The sequence below is a fragment of the Myotis lucifugus genome, unplaced genomic scaffold, assembly GCF_000147115.1.
Source record: "Myotis lucifugus unplaced genomic scaffold, Myoluc2.0 scaffold_9, whole genome shotgun sequence".
In the NCBI taxonomy this organism is placed as follows: domain Eukaryota; kingdom Metazoa; phylum Chordata; class Mammalia; order Chiroptera; family Vespertilionidae; genus Myotis; species Myotis lucifugus.
In genome coordinates, this window is record NW_005871057.1 from 15,178,452 (window position 1) to 15,194,026 (window position 15,575).

Consider the following 15,575-nt stretch of genomic DNA (forward strand, 5'->3'; position numbering starts at 1 on the left):
TGAAACTTGTCTTTCTCTGACTGGCTTATTTCACTTAGCATAATACTCTGCAGGTCCCTCCATGCTGTCTCAAATGGTAAAAGATCCTTCTTTTTACTGCTGCATAGTATTCCATGGTGTAAATGTACCACAGCTATTTTATCCACTCATCTGTGATGGGCACGGCAATTGGTCTGTTTCCAGATCTTAACTATGGTAAATTGTGCTGCTATGTACATGAGGAGGGGTGCATATTCTTTCTGATTGGTGTTTCGGGATTCTTAGGATATATTCCTAGAAGTGGGATCATTGGGTCAAATGGTAGTTCCATGTTTAATTTTTTTAATTTAAATTCTTTATTGTTTAAAGTACTACATAAGTCTCCTTTTACCCCATTGACCTCTCCCCAGCCACTCACACCCTCCAGCACATGCCCTCACCCCCTACTGTCTGTGTACATTGGTTATGCTCATATGCATGCATACAAGTCCTTTGGTTGATCTCTTACCGCCCCCCCCACACCCACACCCACTTTCCCTCTTAGGTTGGACAGTCTGTTCCATGTTTAATTTTTTGAGGAAACTCCATACTGTTTTCCATAGTGGCTGCACCAGTCTGTATTCCCAACAGTAGTGTATTAGGGTTCCCTTTCTCCACATTCTCATCAGCACTTATCATTTATTAATTTATTGATGGTAGCCATTCTGATAGGTGTGAAGTAATACCTTGTCATTTTAACTTGCATCTCTGATGATTAGTGACGCTGAGCATTTTTTCATATGTCTCTTGGCCATCAGTATGTCCACTTTGAAGAAGTGTCTATTTAGGTCCTTTGCCCATGTTTTAACTGGATTGTTTGTCTTCCTTTTGTTAAATTGTATGAGTTCTTTATATATTTTAGAAATTAACCCCTTATCAGATGTATCATTGGCAAATATGTTCTCCCATACGGTGGGCTCCCTTTTCATTTTGTTGATGCTTTCTTTGGCTGTACAGAAGCTTTTTAGTTTGATATAGTCCCATTTGTTTATTTTCTCCTTTGTTCCCCTTGCCCTAGCAGATGTATCAGCAAACATATTGCTACAAGGGATGTCTGAGATTTTGCTGTCTATGGTTTTTTTCTAGGATCTTTATAGCTTCATGACTTACAGTTAAGTCTTTTATCCATTTTGAGTTTATTCTTGTGTATGGTATAAGTTGGTAGTCTAGTTTCATTTTTGTGCATGTACTTGTCCAATTTTCCCAAAACCATTTATAGAAGAGACTGTCTTAACTCCATTTATGCTCTTGCCTCCTCTGTCAAATATTAATTGAGCATAATGGCTTGGGTCGATTTCTGGGTTCTTTGTTCTGTTCCATTGATCTATATGTCTGTTCTTGTGCCAGAACCAGGCTGTTTTGATTACAATGGCTTTGCAATATAATTTGATATCTGGTATCTGGTATTCTGATCCTACTTTATTCTTCTTTCTCAAAATTGCTGCTGCTACATGGGGACTTTTTTGGTTCCATATAAATTTTTGGACTATTTGTTCTAGATCTGTGAAATATGCCATCAGTATTTTTTTTAAATATATTTTATTGATTTTTTTTTTATAGAGAGGAAGGGAGAGGGATAGAGAGTTAGAAACATCGACGAGAGAGAAACATCGATCAGCTGCCTTCTGCATACCCCGCACTGGGGATGTGCCCGCAACCAAGGTACATGCCCTTGACTGGAATCAAACCTGGGACCCTTGAGTCCACAGGCCGACGCTCTATCCACTGAGCCATACTGGTCAGGGCATGCCATCCGTATTTTAATAAGGATTGCATTGAAACAATAAATTGCTTTGGACAGTATGGACATTTTGATTATGTTAATTCTTCCTATCCATGAACATGGTATATTCTTCCATTTGTTTGTATCTTCCTCTATTCCTTTTTTCAAGAAATTCAGTTTTCTGAATATAGATCTTTTACCTCCTTGGTTAAGTTTATACTAAGGTATCTTATTTTTTATTATTGCAATGGTAAATGGGATTGTTCCTTTTACTAGTTTCTATTTCTGAGAGTTCATTATTGGTGTATAAAAATACCATCAATATCTGGATGTTATTTTTATATTCTGCTACTTTGCCAAGTTCATTTGTTAAATCAAGTAGTTTTTTGGTGGAGTCTTTAGGGTTTTCTATATACAATATCATTTCATCTGCAAATAATGACAATTTTATTTCTGCCTTTCCAATTTGGATGCCTTTTATTTTTTCTTCTTGTCTGATGGCTGTGGCTAAGACTCCTAGAACTATGTTGATTGAGAGTGGTGAAAGCAGACATCCCTGTCCTGTTCCTGTTCTTAAGGGAAATGCCTTTAGTTTTTGCCCATTGAGTATGATGCTGACTGTAGGTTTGTCATATGTGGCCCCAAATATCCTATTTTAGATTCTTAAATTGCTACTAAACTTTCTGTATTTATTAACAGAGATACAAACAACATCCTTAAAGCTATGATTATTCCCTTAAAATAAAGGACTGAAAGTGAACTAGCATATATGAAAAATCCTAAAATTCTTGAAATAAATTTCCAAACAGCTTCCCCTACCACCATCAAAAGATTGAACTAATATATACAACCCACTAGCAATGTATGAAAGTGTCTTGTTTTTCTAAACTATCTCCAATCCTTTAAGTGTTAATTAAACATATACACACATTTTACTTCTTTAAGGGTATATTCCATTGTTGTCTTAATTTGCAACTGGTTCTTAATAAACTTGAACATTTGCTAATATAGTTTTGATCACTTTTTTGTAGGTTCACTTATTTCTTATGTAAAAGTGTTTTAAATATAAAAGCTATTAACCTTTCATCAGACATACTTCAGAAAATATTTTATTCTTTTCCTATTAGCTTTAGAATTTTGTTACTAATATTTTTGGCAGATAAATTTTAAGCTTTTATGTGGTTATTCTTATAAATACTTTTTCCATTATAGTTTCTGGCACTGATCTTGTGTTTAGAAAATACATTCTAGATGTGTAAGTAAAAAGCAGGTTGTAAAATAACCTGTATAGTGATTCTGCTTATAAAATAAAAATATCACTGTATGTGTGTGTGTGGTTTACTCAGTGCTTATAGAAGTCAGAAGGATACATACCAAATTTAATAGCAAATATTCCATCTAAGGATTGGAGTTTAGGGTAAATATAGAAATCAATTTTGTTTTGTTAGCTTGATATACTTAGTATATTGTTTTTAAAATTTGGACCAACAACTAGTATTACTTCTCAAATAAAATATAAATTTTAAAACTGCCTATCTGGTGAAAAGAATAACCTACCAGCATTTTGTCCTTTTCCCTAAGAAGGAAGCTTTAAAAAGGTAACTTCTATATTCTCTCCAGCTCCAATGACTCCTACTCCCAAGAAAAGAGAGCAACTTTTATTATTGAGATGGAATGCATGTTGCTCTTTTCTGCTTTCAAGTGATAAGTAAATCTGGTTTACAGCCCAGAATGTCTACTAAAAACATGTGGGCAAGTCTGTCTCTCTTTCCCAGTGAGTGGCACTTCATGGGATAGAGCAACAATTCAACAATTAAGACTAAATATTTCAGCTCCACACGAAGTTCTAGACTAGGGGAGAAATACATTATTAAGAAGGCCCAATCATAGATGCACTATAGGTGAGCTTATCAAAAACTAAAAATGAGCCCAGCCAGGGTTGCTCAGTGGTTGAGCGTCAACCTATGAACCAGGAGGCTGAGGTTCGAGTACCGGTCAAGGCACATGCCCAGGTTGCGGGCTTGATCCCCAATAGGGAGTATGCAGGAGGCAGCTGATCGATCACTGATGTTTCTATCTCTCTCCCTCTCCCTTCCCCTCTCTGAAATCGATAAAAAGATTTTTTAAATGATATTTTTATCTTCATCTGTCTGACTCCTGCATCTACCACTTCAACTGGTTCTGAACTCAGGAAGAAATTAAGGGTAATAAGCAAGTCAATCACAACAATATAAAACTGAGTATTATCATTATATATGGTTACAATTAATTATCTATCAGAACATTAGGCTATGGTGTGAACTGCATCAGGTCCCCCTACCTGTTGTTTATCTTGTAATGCATTTTGCGCTGTGTCCAAATGATTTTGAAGATCTGCTCTTTGAGCAGTTTTTGCTGCTTCTGCTGACAGCAATAATTCAGTTTTGGCTTTAACCTGTAACAAAATTTACAAGTCATTTAATCCATATTTAGTTATTGATTTCTTCTTGCATGAATATACATTGCTTTTGTCACTAAATAATTTAAAATTTTGTCATTTGGCAAAAAAAACCAAAGATTTAAATACTAAAAATTTAGTATGTGATAGCTCCGAAACAGAAAAAAAGTAGGAGAGAAGATTCCTAATAATGTTTGGATAAATGATAAAAAGATGTTCCTATATGTCATGGAAACACTTCTCTCCCTCTTAAACTGGACATCCACTAATTGGATTATCATATAACTCAACTGATAAATAATTGTATTTCAAAAAGAAAGAAATGTTTATCCTTATATTCCAAGGTTTTATTTTTTTCTTATTTTCAGTGTAATTAATCTCCTAAAATAAAGAAATGTTTCTATAACTTTCTCTACTACAGTATACATTAAGAAACCAATTATGAGAATGGAAAAAGAAGTATGTCTTACTTCCGACCCCACAACTGACCCATTGAACAAAACTTCTATATTGGCCTATGAAAGAATATATATTTTTAAACATAATGGTACCATATACAGGTATTTTTTTTAAATATATTTTATTGATTTTTTACAGAGAGAAAGGGAGAGAGATAGAGAGTCAGAAACATCGATGAGAGAGAAACATCGATCAGCCGCCTCCTGCACATCCCCCACTGGGGATGTGCCCGCAACCCAGGTACATGCCCTTGACCGGAATCGAACCTGGGACCCCTCAGTCCGCAGGCCGACGCTCTATCCACTGAGCCAAACCGGTTTCGGCTACAGGTATTTTTTTAAATCATACATTTAAAGTAAAATAAAAAGAAAAAACAAAGTAAAAAATATATTTAACCTAGAAATCTAAAGGTATAATATCAAACTATTTTAAACTTGAAAAACAATAATAAGAACTTCATGAAAGCAAGGCAAAAAGATCGGTAGTTTCAGTAAGTACAGTTTGCCAGAAGAAAGAGGGGAAAAAAGGCAAACAAGAAAGCACAACAAATTGTCTAAATACAACCTTTATATAATTCTTATTCTCAATTTTTTTCCATTAATGAGAGAGGGAGATCAGGCCAGGAAGGGTGGGATAGGGATGGAGGTTCAAGGGATAGAAAGAGAGAGGGAAACAATACTTAAAACATTTGATGGCCTAAAATTAGTGTTTTATTCATATAAATTCATTTGCATAATTCAATATTACTTACCTGTATGTCAAGCTGAGAGACCTTCTCCTTGCTTTCATTTAACTGACTATTTAATTCATTGACACTGGTTTCTAGGGAAAGGACCCGATCTTGTGCAGCTCTAAGATGTGCCTTCTGCTCTTGCACCTGGTCATGCAAATCCTCCTGGGCTTGTTTATGGCTTTCTGACTGATTCTTCAGCTTCTCTGTTAGTTGAGTTACCTACCACATTAGCAAAACTAATTATGAAGGGCACAAATGTATAACAAGAGCTAAGAAACACAAATTCAAGTAACATGAGAATAAAGTGCTCTATGATAGGTTATCTTAAATTTTTTTCAAGAAGAATTGTTCACATCTTTCCAAAAATAAGTAAACATAATATCTCAAAAGCATAAGAAATAACATGAAATTCAGAGATTCCTACTATTTTAAATCCATCACTATTAAGCTTAAATTTACATGAAATAAAACTAACCGAACTGAATTATATAGTTTGAGATTTGATAAATATATGCACTCATTTAATCATCACCACAATCAAGATAGAGAACATTTCATTACCCCAAAAAGTTTCCTCATGCCCCTGTGAAGTCAGTACCCTCCACTCTTCTCTATTTCCAATCATTGATCTGAATAATAAAAGTGCCCCATCTATTCTGGATAGTTCTAAATTGTTAGACATATGTATTATAAATACTTTCTCCTAGTCTACATCTTGGCTTTTATGTTCATTATGGTATCTTTTGAAGAGTATACATTTTTTATTTAGATGAAATCTAATTCATCTGATTTGGGGGTGGGGGAATTCATTGAGTTTCATAAATATGGATTTATATTTTTAATCAAAAGTTTTTTCAGCCATTATTTCTACTAATATTTTCCTCCTTCCCATCCTTCTGTGACACTAATTATATGTGATACTGCGCCACAAGTCATTAATAAGGCATTACTCATTTTTTTTCTAGCCTTTTCTCTCTGTGTGATTTATTTTGAACAGTTTTAATTACCTTCTCTTTATGTTCACTGATACTGTTTTCTACTTGCTTAATCTATGGAGCCCATCCAATGAAATTTTCATTTCAGATCTTTTTTAAATCTCTAGAACAGCAATTTTCAACCTTTTTCATCTCATAGCACACATAAACTAATTACTAAAATCCTACAACACACCAAAAAAAATATATAGGGTGTCCCCAAAAGATGTATACACACTTTGAATAATTATAAAAGCAGTATTTATTAAAATACATTTCAAGGTGTAATAAAATCAGCTGTTAAAGTGTGCATATATTTTTGGGGACACCCTGTATAGTTTTTGCTGATCTGACCAAATAATAGGTATAATTTTGATTCATTTACACTGGACAGCCATTGTTATGTTGACTGTTGTCACTTTTTTATTTGACAATATAAGGGAAAAGAGATCAGTGCCCCTAACTAAAATAGTCAGGTATTGCATGTTTTAAAATTTTGGGGGGTACAATAGTTGAAAATTGCTGCTCTGTAAGTTCTATTTGATTCTGTTTTATTGGTTCCACTATTTCTATTATTATAGTTTTTTTTATATCCATAAGTATATAAGAACTTTTTAAAGTAGTTGTCTGGTGACTCCATCATCTTTCATTTCAGAGTCTCATTTCCATTGAATGATTGTTCTCCTGCTTACAGCTCACATGTTTTCTGCTCTTTCATATGTCCAACAATTTTTTTATATTTATTGTGACAGCTCTGAATTTTGCTGAATTCTTTCAAAAAAAAATGTTGACTTTTGTTCCAGCATTTAATGTACTTGTGGTTCAGCTGGATCCTTTCTAGGTTTGTTTTTATGCTCTGTTAGGTTGGACACACACTAGCTTTTTACTCTAGTAACATTAGAGATGTGACATCTCTGGATGTTTCTCTCTCTCCCTCTCCCTTCCCCTCTCTGAAATCAATAAAAACATTTTTTAAATGATATATTTATCTTCATCTGTCTGACTCCTGCATCTACCACTCCAACTGAGCATTCACCTACATCTTTCTTCTCTGACTGGCTAGAACTTGAACATCTCCCAGCCCTGTGAATTTGATAAATTTCCAGCCTTTAGCTCCTAATAATTATTCACTGCCTGGTCTCATGGAATCCCACCTTGTAGGCACAAAGCTTAATATTCAGCCAAACACTCAAGTGGATCCCTACGCAGATTTCTTCCCATGCTCTCTCCTCTCTGATATTTTGCCCTAAAAATCTGAGCTTCCTCAACCGCCCTGAACTTCAATCTCTCATTCCTCAATTCAGTAAGACCACTGTGTTTTCCTTAGATTTCCCCAATCTACACCACAGATTGGAAAATGTTTGCATGTCCAAAGCTGGAGTAGCTGAAAGATTGACTTCATTCGTTTCTCTGCTCTCATGGATGAAAACCCTGTACTGCTTGCTGTAAAATGTCTGAAAACTGGTTTTAACTTTATTTTCTAATTTTCTAGTTGTTTGTGGTGGTAGCACTAAAGAAGCACCAGTTCCTCCAACATGCATAGGCTTTTCTGGTCATAGTTATACAATAAGCAATGTCAAGTTGCATGCTAGTTTACAACTAAAAAGTAGTCTTAAGAATCTTTCATAAAAATTGGTAACCAAGCCCAGCCAGTGTTGCTCAGTGGTTGAGCACTGACCTATGATCCTGGTTTGCAGGCTCACTCCCCAGTAGGGGGCGTGCAGGAGGTAGCTGATCAATGATTCTTTCTCATTTCTATCTCTCTCCCTCTCCTTTCCTCTCTGAAATCAATAAAAATATATTAATTAAAATAAAATGGTAACCAAGGCTAATAACTGAGAAATTTGAGAAAGAAATTCTGTTATATTCTAATACCCAAATTAGAAAAGTGATATGACCTACTAATACTTTCATACTTTCTCATTTAGATAATTACGATTCTCTCATTGGACAATTCTTCCACCAAAAAGCAAATATAATTATTTTTAGCTTGAAAAATGTATTAACCTGAATTTTATAAGTTTCTCTTAAACTATATACAAATATTAGACTAAGGTAACATCAAATTATTAGTTATATATTCCAAAGATATTATCAAAATACTAGAGGTGGGGGAGGGGTTCCTCAGCCCGGCCTGCACCCTCTCGCAGTCCGGGACCCCTCGCTCCTTACTGCCTGCCTGCTCGCTGCTCCTTACTGCTCAGCTGGCTGCTCCTTAGCGCTGCTACAGAGGCGGGAGAGGCTCCCGCCACCACCACTGCGTTTGCCAGCCATGAGCCAAGCTTCTGGCTGAGCGGTGCTCCCCCTGTGGGAGCACACTGACCACCAGGGGGCAGCTACTGCATTGACCGTCTACCCCCTGGTGGTCAGTGCGCATCATAGTGACCGGTCATTCTGGTCATTCTGCCATAATGGTCACTTAGGCAGATATATATATACACATATATACACATACACACACACACACACACACACACACATACACACGCACACATATACATATATATACTAGAGGCCCGGTGCACTAAATTCGTGCACTCGGGGGGTCCCTCAGCCCAGCCTGCACCCTCTTGTAGTCTGGGAGCAATCGGGGGATGTACAACTGATGGCTTAGGCCCGCACCCTGCGGGGAGCGGGCCTAAGCCGGCAATCGGACATCTGTAGAGCTGCCACAGAGGTGGGAGAGGCTCCCACCACTGCTGCTGTTCTCACCAGCCGTGAGCCCGGCTTCTGGCTGAGCAGCACTCCCCCTGTGGGAGCGCACTGACCACCAGGAGGCAGTACCTGCATTGAGCGTCTGCCCCCTGGTCAGTGCGTCATAGCGACCAGTTGTTCTGTCGTTTGGTTGATTTGCATATTGGCATTTTATTATATAGGACGCGGGAGAGGCTCCAGCCACCGCCACTGCGCTCACCAGCATAAGCCTGGCTTCTGGCTGAGCGGTGCAACCCCTGTGGGAGTGCATTGACCACCTGGAGGCAACATCTGCCCCCCTGATAGTCAGTATGCATCATAGCAACCGGTCATTCTGGTTGTTCCGCCTTAACGGTTGCTTAGGCTTTTATTATATAGACTAGAGGCCCATTGCACGAAGAGATTCATGCAATAGACCTTCTTTCCCCTGGCTGCCAGCACCAGTTTTCCTCTGGCACCCGGGACCCAGACCTTCACTTTGGCCACCACCTTACATCTTTGCTCTGGACACAGTCTTCGCTGCGGCTGGAGCCTTCAGTCTTTGCTCCTTGCTCCAGCGGGAGTCTTCAGTCTCTGGCCAGAGCTGCTCCTGTAGCTCCTTCCGCCCCCACCGTCACCCTCATAGCTTGATCGCTGCTTCACCTGAGACCTCGCCGACGGGCCCCTGGGTTCCAGGGGTCCGCCTTGCCTGCAGCTCGGCTTTCCGATCACGATCATGGGCCGCAGGCAAGATGGCTCCTGAGTCCCAGGATGCCGCCTTGCCTGCGGCCTGGCTTTCCCATCATGATCACGGGCCACAGGCAAGGCGGCTCCTGGGTCCCGGGGGCCACCTTGCCTGTGGCCCGGCTTTCCGATCACGATCAGGATCACGGGCCGCAGACAAGGCAGCTCCTGGGTACTGGGGGGCCGCCTTGCCTGCGGCCCGGCTTTCCGATCAGGATCAGGATCACAGGCCGTAGGCAAGGTGGCTCCTGGGTCCTGGGGTGCCGCCTTGCCTGCGGCCTGGTTTCTGATCACAATCACGATCACGGCCACAGGGTCCCGCTGCCCAGGGCCGCACACGGGGGTCCCAGCTGGGGGCGGGGCTTAGGCGGCACACGGGGGCCTGGATAGCAGCTCACGCTGGCCCGCCCTGCCTGCAGTATGCAAATTAGCCACCATCTTTGTTGGCGGTTAATTTGCATATCGTGCTGATTAGCCAATGGGAGGCGTAGCAAAGGTATGGTCAATTACCATGTTTGTCTATTATTAGATAGGATTTTGTTAGTCATTGTTTTTTCAAAGCATAAAATTCCATAAGGCAAGTATAATTATTAATAACATCTCTAATTTTCAAATGAGCTAACAAGGTGAAATGATTTGCTTATGTTCATATAGGTAATAAGTTATATCCTGGGACATGAATTGAGGTTTTCTTTCTCAAATCATGTTAACTTAATTTCACTAAAATGGCAACCTACCTCTAAGGTAAATTAGATGGCATTTGTCAAAATATATAATATAAAAAGTACTAAAAATAACCATAATGAAGAATCATTTAAGTAAAGAATTTCATAAGATTTAGAGAGATAACAGTGAATTTTAGAAAAAGAATAGATCTGACAAGCTTACTTGTTCCTGCAATGTATGGTTTTTTTCTTGTAACTGGTTAAGAACAGCAGTCTCCCCTTCACCAGCCTGAATTTTTGCATAAAGATCTTCTCTTTCCTTTTCTAGTAAGGAAGTATTTTCTTTACTCTTCTGTAATAAGGCTTCAAGGTTCTGGATCTTTTGGTCCTTATCACCAATTTGACGTAGTACTTGTTCCAAATCATTCTGTAAAGAATTGAAAACTAACCTTAAGGACAGAAAACTTAAAAAGTTATTCCTTAAACATAAAATAATTGATAATATATTTAACAATTCAAACACTTAGTCTTAATTTTTTTACTAATCATTTTAACCTGGCAAATGTAATTAAATAATTAATACTATATATTTAATATAAATATATATTGATAATAAACTAGAATTTAACAACAAAAAAACAAACCTTCAATGAACCACATTCTTACTGTAACACTTGGACCTCACCACCTACTACTCTTGTTCAATCATTTGAGACACATGGGATTCCTCATTATTCCTTAATCACACCAGGCACACTCCCATCTCAGAGCCTTTGCATTAATTTTTTCTTCTACCTGGAATATACAGTGCTCACAGTCCTGGCTCATTTTCTCTTCTTCAAATGTTTGTTCAAATGTCACCTTCTCAGTAGGCCTACCATGACCAATACACTTAAAATCGCAGCCTTTCCCAATATCCTCTCTCCTAAATATTTTATTTTCTTCCCAAAGCACTTATCTCCTAACACTAAATAATTTATTTATTTTTCATGCTTACCTGCCTCCCTCCACCTCCTCACTAAACTATATGCTCCACAAAAATGAGGATTTTGGTCTGTTTTATTCATTGATTATCTAAGACACATATGCTCTAAGATACTTGTTGATCAAACAGAAAAATAAATGACTGCATTCTAACATGCAGACACTCAAGACTCACTTCAATACCTCAAAAGGACTCTTCTATCAATACAAGAAGGGATCCCTCTTCCACTTTACCAAAGTAATGTTACACAGAGCACAGTGCAAGAGCCCATATCTAGAACAATGTCCATTAACGTTTTCAAGCTGTCTGACCCACAGCCTCAGAACAAGGCCCTAACATGTTCCTCTGCCAGTCCTGTCATAGCCCCCACCACTGTGTGAGATAGAGCCAGCAACCACCTGGTATCAACAATTTATACCAATATTAAAATATTTGAGATTAGTCACTTTTAAACATGCTTCTCATCCCTCTAAACTTCAATCACCTAACAAGGAAAGGCAACCTGACCTCTCTGCTCTCATCCTCTTTTCTGCCTCTAATGACCCCTCTTTCCACATTCCCCTAATCTAGAACCACAGGCCTAAGCTTTTTTCCAGTCACTCTATTGCCAAGGAGTAATTGATATGTGGTTTTCTCTTTACAGATTCTGATTCCCGCTCAGTCCTTTCTTATACTAAGGCCCATTCCTCTAGGAAAGCAGGGAAGTTGACCCTTTCCTGGTTTTTCACCACCACTGCTCTCTCCCTTATGTAAAAGTTTCATGCTGCTTTGGAGAGTAATTCATTTATTCTACCCTCTATTCTGTGTTGCTATCATCTATAAATCCCTACCTCATTCACTGAAGACTTGAGACCTGATTTAGTCTTTCTCTCAATCCCAATTTCTGCCAATTTCCTGGGAAATACAAAATACATAGAGAATTAAAAGCACAGCTTCAACATTCATGTCACCTTAATTACTATATCTTTACTCATTCTATTCAATCACTCACATGTAGAATCTTGTAATCACCTGAAATTGTTCCAGATGAAAAATTTCATCTATCCTACTCTGTGACCACAACTTCCTGACCGTCTTCCAATTTCATGACCTCATTTCTGCTCTTCAGTGTCAAAAAGACATTCATCTCTATTTTTTTAGCCTTTTTAGCATAAGTTTAACTTCTCTTCCTGAACCTCGCATATAGATATAAACTAACCTTAACTCTTCTTTCAACCACATTCTCCATTTCTTTACCTTCAAATTTCCAATACAGCCACCCCCAAGAAAGCCCAATCCTAGATTAATATTGCAATCTGCTTCCTTCATCCTTACCTTTCTAAACACTGTTAGAGCAAAATCACAAAATTCCACAGATTGGTGCCACTACAAATTTCTAGACTTCAATCTCCATCACAAACTGAGAATCATCCTATCATTTCACTTAATGAGGTTCTCACCTTCAAACATTTCCCTCAATAACTATGTAAAAGCTTCAATATTCTCTCAAATTCTTAGTTTCTGCCTGCTTGACACTCAGCTATTATCCCAACTTTATCCGAAGGGTGGGGGGCGGGGATATTCAGGAATATCCTTACCATAAAAGGTAAGGATAAATTCAAATTTACTGTATCAGTGACATCATAGCTTTTTCTCAATACCTTATTTTTTCAGTCACCTCTCCTCCAACATCCTCAATTACTCCCTTTCCATCAGTCTGTTTGTCCTAGATTATAAACATGTTCAGATATCTCTCATTCTCCCAAACACTTCCTGAACCAAGCCCTCCCTCCAGGCTCTGGCTCAGTCTTCATACAATTCATATTTAAATTTCAAACGTAATACATATTTACTTTCCTAACTCCCTCATTTCTCATCAATCAAAACTCAGACTTTCAACTACTTCACTTTGTTTAAATTACATTTGACAAGGTCACAAATTTACTTCTTAATTACTTAATCCAGTGGACATTTTTCATTCATCATACTGGGCATCCCTACCACACACCCAGCTTTGAAGTCCTTTAGCTTCCATTCTGTAGGCTCTCTGATCATTCTCTCTTTGGGCTGTTCTTCCTCTACTCATTTATTTTTTGAATTTTTATTTAATTTATTGGGATGACCCTGGTTAACAACATTATGTACAACCTATATCATTTCTTATCTGGATCACTGTAGTAGTTGCTTAGCTAATTTCTTTGCTTCTACTAGTGCGCCCCTACTATCTACTCTCAAAACAGCAGCCAGAGTAATCCTGTGAAATTATAAGTCAGATCATGTTACTCCTTTGCTCAGAACCCTCCAATGATTTCTCATCTCACTCAAGAGTAAAATTCTTAAAATTACCTAAAGGGCTCGACATGTTCTGACCCTCTGATTTCTCTGTGTCCATTTTAATAGTCTTATCATTCACACCACTCCAACCACTGGCTTGCTAAAGTTCCTTAGATATGCTCCTGACTCAGGGCTTTTTAATATACTGATGTTCTTCTCTCTAATATCCACATGGCTCACAACCTCCTTCCTTCAGGATTCTCATCTCAGATGGGCCTTCCTTGGCATGCTGTCTAACATTGCAGTCATTGACTTCCAGCTCCCCATCCCTTTTTTCATCTCTAGCACTTATCAACATTTAATACACTGTATATTTTGCCTGTTTACTTTGGCTATTATTTGTCCCTCACTAAGGTCCATGAGAGCCGACAGTTTTATCTGTTTTCTTCACTGTCATATCTACAAAATCAATTCCTTGGCTAAGAGCAGGCATTAACATGTATTTGTTGACTGAGTGAATGAAAGAACAAATAAATGAATACAGTATTTTGATTCCTGTCCCTGTGACTCCCAAGCCACTCTCCAAATTCAGAAAGGAAAGACAGGCACATTACTTACTGCCTTCTTTAAACTGGGTGGCAATTTTAGAGTTAGTGAATGAGGGTCCCCTAATATTATTTTAAAAAATATTTTGTGCCTGGCCAGTGTGGCTCAATGGTTGAGCACCGACCTATGAACCAAGAGGTCACTGTTCAATTTCTGGTCAGGGCACATGCTCAGGTTGTGGGCTCGATCCCCAGTAAGGAGCATGCAGGAGGCAGCCAATCAATGATACTCTCTCTTCGTTGATGTTTCTATCTTTTTCTCTCCCTCTGAAATCAATAAAAATATATTTTAAAAAAATATATTATGTGTACATAGCATTAGATTGCCATTTCCCAGGAGACAGCATTTTGTCTCACTCACCTCTTTATTCTCAGTGAGTACCACAGGACCTAACATACAGGGCTCAATAATATTCATTGAATTAATGAAAGAGTGAAGGAAGTGAGTGTTAAAGTTGAATTCATTTCAAATATCTGGGCACCCTCTTCCCCTCACCATAACAAAACAAAAATTTAACTTCTTTTAATTTTCTAAGCTATTCTGTAGAATCTGTATAAATTTAACCACTTATATTTTCTATATCAAAAATGCCAATGTTCATATGGTAGTTCTGAAGCAGGAAAAGACATGACCAACAAACACTATGTTCTCCTGTAGAAAACACAAAATGTTACTTTTTACTGGGCTAACTAAACCAAGAAATGTTATTCGTATTTTTTTTATTTTTCAAATAAGTTATTTAAATAATACACCTGAAACTAATATTGCATGTCAAAAAAAATTGAAAAATAAATAAATAATAATAGCAATACTAAATAATAATACATTAGGTATAAAAATAATTTAAATAAGTAATATACATTTTATTTAAATAAGTAAGCTTAATATACATTCAGTTAATAAAGAAATTAAATAACTAAAGATTTTTAAAGAAATAAATTTACTTATAATAAATAATTTTAAAATATTTTAGAGAAAATTTCAACATAGCAATAAAAAGATTTTCTGATTATCCAGATACTAAAAATTATCAAAATCCTTCATAATCAAGTATTTTGCATTATCTAGTTTTAGCAAAACAAAGTTTTGGCTATTTTTATTTAAAAGGCTAATAATTCAAATAATATTTACCTGAGCTTCTCGAAGTTTTGCTGTAGTGCTTGCTGAAGAGCTTGTTGTTCTTGATGTTGTTGCTTTGTTTTCTCTAATTGATGCTGCAGTTCTGTGGAATTTGTTACATTTTCCTTTAACTTAAAAAATGTAGACTGTCAGATGACAACTTAGAGGCATAATGTTATCAATCAT

At 37.4% G+C, this 15,575-nt stretch overlaps 1 protein-coding gene across 1 annotated transcript in view; it reads right to left on the reverse strand.

Moving 5' to 3' along the window:
• EEA1 (early endosome antigen 1) overlaps positions 1–15,575 on the reverse strand; it is a 155,766-nt gene that overhangs the window by 42,433 nt on the left and 97,758 nt on the right. The window contains 5 exon segments of the mRNA XM_006084021.3: positions 4,062–4,175; positions 5,389–5,589; positions 10,650–10,853; positions 15,402–15,430; positions 15,433–15,520. Coding sequence (XP_006084083.1) covers positions 4,062–4,175; positions 5,389–5,589; positions 10,650–10,853; positions 15,402–15,430; positions 15,433–15,520 — 636 coding nt within the window.